General features: G+C 35.6%; 1 protein-coding gene across 8 annotated transcripts in view; it reads left to right on the plus strand.

Moving 5' to 3' along the window:
• Positions 1 to 6388: 6388 nt before the first annotated feature.
• dnmt3ab (DNA (cytosine-5-)-methyltransferase 3 alpha b) overlaps positions 6389 to 12338 on the plus strand; it is a 278365-nt gene continuing 272415 nt past the window's right edge. For all 8 annotated transcript variants that reach the window (XM_015348572.2, XM_015348605.2, XM_015348586.2 and 5 more), the window contains exons 1-2: positions 6389 to 6517; positions 11256 to 11440. In XM_015348572.2, coding sequence (XP_015204058.1) covers positions 11363 to 11440 — 78 coding nt within the window. In that variant the 5' untranslated portion in view covers positions 6389 to 6517; positions 11256 to 11362. The remainder of the gene's footprint in view (positions 6518 to 11255; positions 11441 to 12338) is intronic.

Here is a 12338-nt window from a genome sequence, read left to right on the forward strand (position 1 = left end):
GCTAGGCTACTTACTGTACTTCCTTAAGAAGTACTCCTCTTAAAGGCAGCATGTCAGATCATGTGAAAAGCTCTTTGGAGTGATTTACAGTCATTTGTATTTCAAAATGACTGGATCGTTTTGTTAAAATGCTCCAGTAGGAATAATTGGTAAGGGAATACTGAAATAACTGAGATTATTTAGTTCATCTTTCAATGCTTGTTCAATTCAATAGTCTATAGTGAACTTTAGTTAGAAAGCAAATAAGTATGACAATTTCAATCTACTGTATATGAGGTTCTATTGCACAATGCATTACAAAATCAACCCACAGTTTGAAGTGCGCTGTTTGGTTTAAGATGAAAACTGAATGAAGTTTAATTATTAAACTAATCTTCAGACTTCTGAGTGTGGAACCAGTAGGAAAGGTAGGATGCCTCTTGTTGATTCCTAAGCATCTGAATCTTCTCTGTCCAAGCTAAACGGTTCTAAGAGGTAAATAAGTAGGTTTTTTTCCTGAAAAAAACAAAACATGTATTTATAAAACCATGGTGTAATTACTCATCTTCTCCACATCCAAAAATGTTGCAAACAATTTAGCACTACAGAACATACAGCCATCTTCTCTTCAAAAATATATCACAAAAATTTATAAGGATACTTATCTCTAAAGCACAACAGGAACAAATTATGTCCTCCTTTCGCGAGGAGTACTGTACATATGGGAGTAGAAAGTGTGTCATCTGAGAATTCACCTGATAATTGAATATGTCATCCATATCTTCTTTATATTACACTATTTACATTAATAGAATATAAAAACGTCTTCTGCTATTAGCAGCCATATCACTCTGCAACTCACAACTGGCAACCCACTGAAGCTCAGCAGGTGTGAGCCTGGTCAGTACCTGGATGGGAGACCTCCTGGGAAAAAACTAAGGTTGCTGTTGGAAGAGGTGTTAGTGGGGCCAGCAGGGGGTGCATTGTTGGTCCTAATGCCCCATTATAGTGATGGGGACACTATACTGTAAACAGGTGCCGTCCTTAGGATGAGATGTAAAACCAAGGTTCTGACTCTCTGTGGTCATTAAAAATCCTAGGGTTTTTCTCAAAAAGAGTAGCGGTGTAACCCCAGCTTCCTGTCCAAATTTCCAATAATGGCCTCCTAATAATCCCCATCTCTGAATTGGCTTCATTACTCTGTTCGCCTCCCCACTGATAGCTCGTGTGTGGTGAGCGTTCTGGTGCACTATGGCTGCCGTCACATCATCCAAGTGGATGCTGTACAGTGGTGGTGGTGGAGGGGAGTCCCCATTACCTGTAAAGCGCTTTGAGTGGAGTATCCAGAAAAGTGCTCTTTAAGTGTAAGCAATTATTATTATCCTCCTCCATTTCAAACAAGATTATTATTTCTTCCTCAAGAGGAGCAGCTATAGAAACAAAAGTGGCGTACCCTAGCAGTGTTATGGACCACACTGCACTATTTCTAAACTGAAATTAGCCAAACATTTCAATAATGTTCAATGTTCAATCACCTTGAAATATTTTACAAAAAAAGTTCAAGGTCAGTATCACATGAGTTAAAGTTAAATTGATTCCAAAAGTTTGAACTGTGACATTGTAAACACAGTTCTGACAAGAAAATTTGAAAGTCATTAAAGATTGGTGACCTGGTGACACAGTGTTTCTATCATTAGTTTGAACACTGGAATGCATACAATCCAGAACCAATGATTAAATTGACAATGACATGCCTTTCTTATTGTAATAATGGATTCCTTAACATGTCACATGTTGTTGACTGCTCAATTAATATTGTTTTTCATTGCTCTGCATTGCATAGGCTTTGCACTATTATATTCCTCATTTTATTGTTATAGGTAGTATTTTTTACTTATTTTGTCTTTTATTACTATTTTGAATAAATTATGTTGTTTTTGTATTCAATGTGCATTTTGTAAGTCATCCTGGATAAAGGCTTTTGCTAAGCAGGTAATTAATAATATCAAATAAATAACTGCCAAATTAATCAAATTGTTTGCTGGCAGTTAACTTTGGTGTTGATCCAACTCCAATAATAAGATCTGTTAATACAGGTTTTTTTTTCCAATGATTGACACAGATTATAGATTGATACAGTTGGTTACTGAGGGACCCCAGTTGTATACAGACAAGTCTTATTATTTTGAAAAATTCAGGAATTTTGTGTTGCTGTAGTGGATAAAAAGTTTCAGCATGTTGTCATCAGAACATTGTACAGGGAGATAACCTTTGACAACAACAAATTGAATCCTGAAGTTGGCATTATGAACAACCATACCTTTATGCTACTGACACCAAAATGAATTAATCACTGCACCACTTTCCAGGATTCACAAGGATCTTACTGTTGTTATTGTCTTCTCCTAGCTGTAGTAGAAACTTCTCAGGTGGTCCTAGTGAACGTGACGAACCTGTAGTTTAGTTGTCAATCCGCTGACTAGTCGGCAGTTGATTTTAGGGACCACCTGTCACTTTGTAGGACTATTAGAAGTGGTAGACAGGTGGAACTGAATATAATTTTCCTGACAGAAACATTTCCAGAGTACCTTCCTTCACTATTTTAATTTGCTATGGTGTTGGTAATGTGCCACCAAAACTGGCAAAATGATGTGTTTCTACTGTATGTGTGTGTATATCAACCTCACACAGACAGACTCAGAACCACACAATTCCTTCCTGTGTCTTCGCACTTAATGTTTTCATTAAGAGGGCATTTCTCTGTCAGGATCATGTTACAAGTTCTAATAATGGGTCATATAATAAACACAGTCATATGCCCACATATTAAAAATGTTTTGTATCCACATTTTAATCCTAATACCTGGCACATTCTGAAAACTGTGCTTAACAAGGCAGAACCTAAACCTAAAGGTTTCGCTGTTTTTTGCTGGCTTACAGTATATAGAATGGATGCCTTTTTTGTTTGATTATTAAAAGGGGTTTGCGGCTGCTTCTAATTAAAAGGCACTACAGGCTCACCTTTCATCAAACAATTACACAAGAATTAAAAAATAAATGTTATTGCTTTGAAAGCAGGACACAACACTTCTGTGGTTTGCCATGCCCCTGGGCATTATTACACTTGCCAGACATTTTGTAATGTGAGAAGTGTGCAGAGAAAACATCCCAACAATAAAGGCAGATTCACCACATGGCTAATTTAAATAACGAAAAAGCCTAGCACATAATGTAAATTAGCCATGTGCATTATTTGATGCACAACTGTAGGGTTGTAATTTATGACTTGGATTCTCTGTTTGTAGGAATTTTTACGTTTAAACATTTGAATAGACAAAATGGATGGCTTGCCTGTTTAAGAACAGAAATGAAACAACTCCCAGCATTTTTGCTGTGCATGATATAAGGGGACATTACAACAGCAAAAGCTGGTAATGTAACTTCCTTCATTTATATTAATTGGAAATAACTTTATCTGAGTGCTATGTTCACTAGGACTAAAAATGACTGAGCCTTAAGGCTCAGTATGCTGACACTGTGGCACTGTGCCACTGATATTTTTGTATGCCAAACCTGATATAGTGACATTTTCTATCTTGTACAGTATATTAAGTGGCTGCTGCTGTTTTCTACAGCAAATTGAGAACATATAATCATAGATAACATCTGAATTTCTTTTATGTGGTTATTTATTTCCAATGCATTTCAAATGGGAAAGCAATGCTTTTGTCTTCGGGTAACACTTCAAAAGCGATTAATTTCGTACTGCCACGTTTTCATAGGCATGTTGTGAACTGAACACAAGTGTAAAGTGCATTACAGACTTCCTCCCTGCCTGTCTCTCTGTATTGATCAGGGCCATTTTGCGTGTTTGTTTTGCAGATTAAAAAGAGAATAGGAATTAGCAGAAAGCAATGACATACAGTATGTGGTGTTACTTGCACAAGATACCCCTATAGACCAGCACCATTGTTTACAATCTCTTGCAATTTGTGATTTTGAACAGCTGTCACTAAAACTAGAATTTCATTGCGCACATTTGTTTCCTACTTGAAAGTTTGAAGTTTGGATTGTTTAGGCAGGATGTTTATGCTGTATTGTCTTGACTGCCCCAACCATCACTTGCTGTGTGATTGTATCCTAGTGTTGAAGTCTAACTTCAGATATCTAAACCATCTACAGACATGTTCTGCCACTAATTGGTCCATCTCTACTGTACATTAATGACGCTATGGGAGAATATGTTGAGTCAGATTTAGGCAGTCTACAAACCTCTTTTGTCAAAAGCACATTCCTCTTCAATCTATGCTCATTAAGAGAGAATTGCACTCAAAGTTCAGCACCCTTTACACAACTCAAAACCCCAAATTATCCAAGGATTGGCTCATCAATTCTGGCTTTCTATTTCTGTCATATTTCTCAAGTTTGAAATGCATACAGTACCATTGTGTCATGACCTTAAATGACTTTCAACAAAATAAAGTTACATTGTGTCTTTAACAGACGGTAACTAACCTGGTGCCTTATATACGGTATCTTGGCTAGCTTTGTTTTAACATTACTTTTACTATTTTATGGTGTAATTGCTGTGGGCAAAAATAAGATTGAAAAAAAAAAAGAAATTTGCCCCCTCTTGCCAATACTCTTTTCTTAACGTACACTAAACAGGTCATAATCTTGATCCATTGATCAACCGTGGTGCTCCAGTTTTTGTATAATACAGGTAAGTCTTATAAAGTAAAATGAGATTTAAGTGATGAAACCATCATTCACCCGCACTCTCAAGAGTGTTCAGTGCATCCAACGTGAGGGGTCTGTCTTTTGGTGCGTAGCTGGTTTGATGCTTTCTGTACAGTGGGCGCTTGGAGATGTGTGCCAAACAGCAGATGAAACCGGGGGTCAAAACCTGCCTTTGCCATAGTTTGAATTCCTGTATTTTTTCTTTTTGCTCCTGGTGGAAAGGGGTTTTGCTTTTTGCTGCATACTGTACTTACACCAAGTACAATTACAGGTTTTCAACTTGTCACATCCTCTAGTTCACATATCACTATACAGTATTATGTGATCATACCATCTACAGTATCTGCCTGTCTATCAATCAAACTAATGAACTACAGGTGTATTTAGGTGAGAACTTGCCGACATACAGTACCGTATATACAGTATCAAAACTTCAACAAAGCTATAATGATGTTATTGTTATTATTGAAACTAACCCTTCCCTTATGGCAGTCTAAACTCATTCCTTTTAAAATTGTTTCCACAATTGCAAAGGGATTATACCTGCTCTTATACTGGCGTTATTTCAAGTACTACAGTATATTGAGGCAACATGTTTTAAAGTGATCCTGTTTCATAAAGACATTAGCCTTGTGTACTATTGTGTATTTATATGTTTATAGTGCTTTAATGTCTTGCTTCATGCATTAATCTTTGACCAGGAAAGAAAACAATGATTTGCTGTAAGACATTTTTCATACTCACTGCACATCGTATTGTATTCAAAAACAGGAACAAGGATTTAATATAAAAATGAAAAAAGAATATAAACACTAATACATATATATATATTTATGTATGTAAGCAGCATTGCAGAAGTCAGTGTTGTTTTATAGTTTTATACTTGTTTAATATGTACATTGTACTCATTGAAACAGCTAAGAAAAATTACAATAACTAGGATGCAACACAATGCACAATGCTTTCCAAATCCCAGCTGGTACATTTCTAGAACTTGGGACCAATCCAGTACTACTTTCAAATTAGGAAACAAATTATGAGGGAGTAATATGGCGATACTTTGTAAATGATAAATAACCCTTCACCATTCCAAATTATTCTTATTTGTCCAAGTTATTGAAATGCACAAAATGTAAAACATAGCAAGTTAGATAATTATTGTTTTCAGGGATGCAAAATGTAAATAATAATAAAATACTAAATCTCTGGCTCTAATTATAAACTTCCAATGTATTTGTCATTACGGCAAAGGTCCCAAAGATTGAGATCTGAAGTGCTGTTGAAGTCCGTATTTCTGAAGTTGTTTAACTAAAACAGTCATTACCAATGGTCCTAGAGATCAGCTCTTCATGATTTTAATGTTGTTGTCATTAAATGACTAATGATTACCTTAATTCTAAATAATTAAAACAAATAATTATTTCAATTAAGTGTTTGAGTGATGGTTAAAGTGGCCAGAAGACAAGAATAGTGCCCGTCTCTGTTGCTTTTCCTTAGTTTTGCTTGGAAAAAAGATTATTTCTACATTACTTTTTACTCGTTAACACGGCTAGGTGTTGCGAAACTAATTAAATAAGAATTTTGCCCATTAAAGCATTTGTGATGATGTCATTCTGGCAGAGCCTACTGTCTTTAGGACCCTGTAGAAGCAGAGCAATCTACCGGCCCTCTGCAGAGAGAGCGGAGCAGCTGGAGGAGGCCTCGCCGGCTGGGGAGGAGGAGGACAGGGAGAGAAGCAGAAGGAAGATCCGGGAGCTAGCGAAAACGAAAAGGTCCAGGCCTGGGACTGGCAAAACGGGTAATTAACACTGTGATCCACTAATTAAAACACCTCGGCCCGTAGTCAAAAACCCTTCAGACGGGGTAACCTTCTGAGCTCCTTAGTGAAACCACAAATAGGGAGGCATTTAATGGTGGAGAAAACTGGCAGCATTTTGGTGCTTTTGCAGATGTGTGGTTTAGGCATTGCGATCCGCACTTGAACTTGGGAACAGCTTTTGTGGGAAACAGAACAAGGACTTTGCCGAATAAATCTTGCGGTCACCTTTGCCACGTTTTTCCTTGTTTTAATGAAATACCTGTGTGTCACAGTGAGTCTAAACGGGTGGTGTAACGCTAATGGTTTAGAGAAGTGGAAGGTTTGCATATTTTCACAATTGCAGATGTGTCCTGAGAAGACAGACATACTGTACATTTGAACTTGTCTTAAGACGGTCACAAGAATTGCAAATGCCGGTGCCGGTCAGCGTGCATTTCTTTTAATTGACACTTTACTTGACACCTTACAAGTGAGAGAATAATCAAATGATGTGACTGATTATGTGTGATTAAAATTGGCACTATTTTTGCGTGGGTCTCATAATAATACATTTTAGATTAACAATATGTTTTAAAAAATCGCGAAAAAACAAAGTGGGTAAGTTATAGGAGATTTTCCCCTGCGTGAGTTAAAATTTCATTTTCTTGATTTTGTTTGAAACTTATGGTAAGCTTCTTAAAATGAAACGTTTCAACTCCCGTATTCATCAGAAAAGGCAGTATTTCAGTTTTTAAAAAGCAAAGAGCTTTTTTTTTTTGTACAGCCATGCCCTAAGGGTCATCAGTACCTATTTAAACTATCACTGATGAAGTGTATTTGAACATATGTACCCTTTAGACCTACGAAGAAGGAAACGTGGTCACGGGCTGAAAAAGACTAATGTTGGATATTTAATGCAATATTTAGTTAATCCATTATAAGTTGGGAAAATAAACTTAATTTATTTTTGTCCACACATTGACCTACATAGGTTTTGCATAAATGTCACAATATTTCTGCGGAAATTTACTATCTCATGACACTTTTTAACTCAAGATAGACCTGTTTTTTGGAACCCACCATTGGGAAGGCTATACAATATGTGTTGTAAGAATCTGTCAGTGTTCTGAAGCATTATGCAGATTTCCATATTTACATTTTCGCGACAACAAACGTATAGTGCCTTCTTTAAATATTGGTCTTAAATCGGTTTTGGAAGTACGTTTTCTGTGCATAAACGAGAACAGATTCGATCAATGCGTATAGGCCTGTATGCCATTCCATGCAAGCTTTTGTTTACCTGGCCCCAGATATCGTCCCCGACACACGTATACATTTCACCCAATTTGAAACCCGCATAGAAGAATTGAATCTAATAGGCTTCTTATCAGTTTAACTACTATACGTTTTAGTACTTTTGTTAAAAATACTTTTTTAAAAACCTTCGTTAAAATGTTGCCCAACATAGGCGCCATAACATGGTTAAGGGTTCAACACTTGTCAGATAAGTCATAAGTTTTTGACGAGAAATACAATAGGGTTATTAGGGCCAATGTAGCCAATCTGAATACCGACAGATAATACGACGATATCTGTTTCCTCCTACTTTTATCAAAATGATTATTGTTTAGTGCTTACGTTAATGTCTAAACTGGTTATGGTGTTCACAGAAAATGAAACGTTGTAATATATCACAGATTTTCTGTTTTCCATAAGTAAATGTCAAGAGTTGTCTTGAGTGGTATACTGTTTGCAGACAGTTTCATGAAACTGAACGGAAAGAATGTGGCGATTGACAATGTCATGTATTTCAAGTCACTTTGATAGGTAGAAGGTGTAATTTTGATCGGTTCCATGTTTAGATGAGTGTGTTTTACTACTGTAGTATTTATAACGTATCACTTAATAATCTTTCAATACACATGTTTGAAAGGGGTCTTACCTTTGCCCAGCGGGGTTTGTAAGCATAACGTATGTTTGTACCGACAATGTTCAGATTTACTTTGACGCCATTGGTTACATGTCAGCAGTTGGTTATTTAAACATTTAATATTTGTGTAAATATGGCGCAATGAAATCCCACGAACATCGCTTATATTTATTTTATTATGGTTGTTATTTGTTTATCCATAGCAAACTGGAATGTTTGCAAACTTTTCATTGTGCACTGTAGATGCAAAGGAAACAACAGATTACAAATGATATAATTGTATAGATTAGTTTTCTTAGAACGTAAACTTTAATGTTAAATTGCTAATCAAATTATCTGCTTCCATAGCAGGGCTGTACAGAAAATGTATGTTATTTAAGGTTGTTTAAACATAATTAAAACCTAGAGAATAATTAATTAGTATAATACAATGGTGAGATCAGAACATGCTAGTCTTAAACTTATTATAATAAACATTTATTGCTATACCTACCATATTCTGCATTAAAACTTGTTGATAATGGTGATTTGAGCTCTATATACTAACATTTGAGGTATCGCGTGTTTAATGTTTTTTTTATGAAAATCAATCAACTTTACTTTTATCAAGACAACCCTGTTTACTTTAAAAGGAAAGTTTTTAAGTCGGATTGATTGTAACGCGTTAAGTTGACAGGCGAGACTTGGTTTCAAACCTGTAATGAGATCTAGCTGATTAAAGCCACTTGTTTATTCGCCCTTCCGTTAACTCAACCCATAAACAAGAACAACATAACATTTCATGAATTCACTAGATATTCGACTGCAATGCTATAATGTAGTTTAAAAATATTAGATAAGTGCTTTAAGAACAGTTGAATCGATCAATTTATTTTTTACTAGCAGAGAAAAATGATAGTGATTCTGTAACAGTTATTTTAACACTCTCTCTGAACTTTACATTGAACAGGTTAGGGTCATGGTACAAAAAATATATTAACTTTTTTTTCCCATGAAGAACTGTTACGTGCAAAATACACAAACAAAATGAATACTTTTAAAGACTCTTCCAGACTTAAATGGCCAAAATAACTTCCAATTCTTGTTCTTGTTTGAGTTTTTGTTGATTGATAAACTGCATTGGAGTGTACTCAAGGGGTATTGTTGTTGCAATAACGGAATCTTAAGCTCGTTTAGTTTTACAGTTTTTCTGTAAATTATGTGATGCATTAAAATAGAAAAAATTACCAAAGATTTGAATTGATGTTAATCACGTAGCTTATACTGTATACAGGTGTAGCTTTTTAAAAAATAATCATATGTATGGAGTTTTAGTCGTTATAGTTTCTTGTAACGTTTAAGACGGGCCAATATAACAAACTACAGAAAATGACGTTTGGTAAGGACGTCTTTAAAAAAACTGAGTGAATGAAGAATTTCCCCATAGCAACAGGTGTTATCTCTCATTGTAGGCGGCTATTATAAATTTAGGACTTTGAAGAACCTTGCCTGAAAGATGATGAATACTTTTTTTCTTAGTGCATTTAAGCAGGCAAGGCCATCTTCTATTAACAGAACATACGTTATGTACAAAGTATATACATATATTTACCATACTCTGGTATATGTAATAAATCTGATGTCCAGAGGTTGTGCCCTTTACCCCTCACGATCACTGACTGCAGAGACAGATTAGTCCAGATACGTGTACTAAAAATTCGGAAAACGATCCATTCTTGAACGTATTTATTGTACTTTTATTATGGAAAAACTACCCCCAAAAAACTTTCTATAATTTTCGTTAGGTGGAACTTGTGAATTTAAAAATAAAAAGCTTAATCTGGTTCACTTTCTCCCACAACACTGAACACCAAAAAATGTGTGTTCCCAAGTGGTCACTTCCCAATCAAAGAACCTGCATGGAAAGTAAAAATGCATTACTGTTAACAAGAACGTCATCATTTCGGAGTCTGCATGTTTTAAATGTCTGAATAAATTCAGAAGGCTGGTTTCTAAAACAGGCTGAATAAAAAGGTAGCGCCTGTTTCGCATGAAAAGGAAAATCTTCTAGCAGCGATAGAATGTTCTAGCACATAGGGATATAATAAAATAATGAAAATACATAATCTAATAAAAAGTAAAGAAATTATTCAAATCTGTGCACTGCTACAAAGCAGTCAGATCTCCCTTGTCGTTAAGTAAAACGAGAAAATAGATTTTGGCAAGGATTCAACACCCGCCATGTTAAGGCTTTTCATGAGAAGAGAACGCTAGAAGGGCACGCTTTAATATACTGTAGCTGTACAGCATACAATGTAGAAGCTCATTTCGTGAGGGAGCTTGTTTCACGGCATCTGAGTAATGGCGAATGGTTTGAAAGATTAAAAAAATATAATGAAAAACGATCATTCAGACGTTATTGACATGCACATGTGTTGCACTTAATTCTACACAATACACATGTTCCTCCCTAGCTCTTGTTTTAAAGGCGAACCTATGACATCGTCTCGCTCAATGAATGAGGATAGATTAACACTGACAGCTGTTAAAACTTTTTCATATAGGCTTATCATTATAATATGTTATAAAGCAGCATTACGCTAGGTGTGTTTTATATTTGAAAATTCACTCAAGGTGTACATTTATATAATTCTTCGCATGTTTTGCGTCTTAGTGTTTAGGTTTTGACTGAAACAAGCGTGAAAAGTAGGCCGTCAGTTCCTTATTTACTGCATTTACCGTTGTGCAACAACTACATTGTTCATTTTTCTAACATTTCTGTCTTACGTTTAATTCTTTAATGACAACATATATTTTCTTTATTCACAGGGAAAAGGAAGAACTGAGAAAGGAGGCTCCACCCAGTTCGTTTTTTCCTTTTATTTTTATTTAAATTTCAATTTATTTTTTAATCATTTTTAAATATTGTTTCGGTGATGCCGTCCAACGCTACAGCCACCACTACCACATTCAAAAGTTCAGACTTCGATTATGACGCAGCTGCAAATAAAATGGTAAGAAACAGAGCACTGCTTAGCAGAGCGAAATTAATCAAGACAATGTGTTTATTAATTTCTATGATATACTAAAACGTATCAAACTGTCTTCTTCATTACCATCTCTGTGTTAAAAAGTGGTGCATTGATGGAGAAAGGCACTGCGGGGACGCTGTCTGGTTACAGCTAGCTCACGATCTATGGAGACGCAGTGGAAAGACTGAATCTGCAAAATAGGATACAGGCGTCTCCCAGATCCCACTCTTAATTAAATGGCTCATGGATAATTTGTAATAATGGTTTAAAAAATAAACATGGACTTCGTATTTAGTGTTATTCAGTGTAGAAAAAAATGTCAATGCCACTGGACGCCACGTACTGTATAGCTGTTTTTTATAAAGGAGTTTTTTTTTACATTGAGTGTGGTTTAGAAAAGAATCGTGAAAGAATGCATTTTGTTTTTTATGGTAGCAACAACAGCATGAGACGTGACTAACCTTAAGGCCAAATATTAGTCACGATCTTTTTATACAGTAGGTATTTGTACTGGTACTTTATACCGAATAAATCCAGGGTCCTCTTGAACCGGAATGCTGTCGAGTTTGTTCTTTACACCAATGGGTGGACACTTCGCCCCCTTACGTTTTTTTGTGAGGAAAAGTTCCCGTTTCCTCTCTATATAACAAGCAGCTTCTAATTCATTCTGAGCGTATTTTAATTTCAAAGTTCTATATTTTTAGAAACGATAATATAATTCCTTTATGTTATTTGTGTTGATAAATTTGATTTAAAAAAAAAGATTATCTCTGAAGGTTTAATATTTTACGTAGAATTTTCGGTTGTATAGAGTACGTACCTAAGTACAAACAAGGCCAGTTATGCACCTAGCCTTAATTTTGCAGGGTTAAAGCTGGTA

The sequence above is a fragment of the Lepisosteus oculatus genome, chromosome 2 (assembly GCF_040954835.1).
Source record: "Lepisosteus oculatus isolate fLepOcu1 chromosome 2, fLepOcu1.hap2, whole genome shotgun sequence".
Taxonomy (NCBI): domain Eukaryota; kingdom Metazoa; phylum Chordata; class Actinopteri; order Semionotiformes; family Lepisosteidae; genus Lepisosteus; species Lepisosteus oculatus.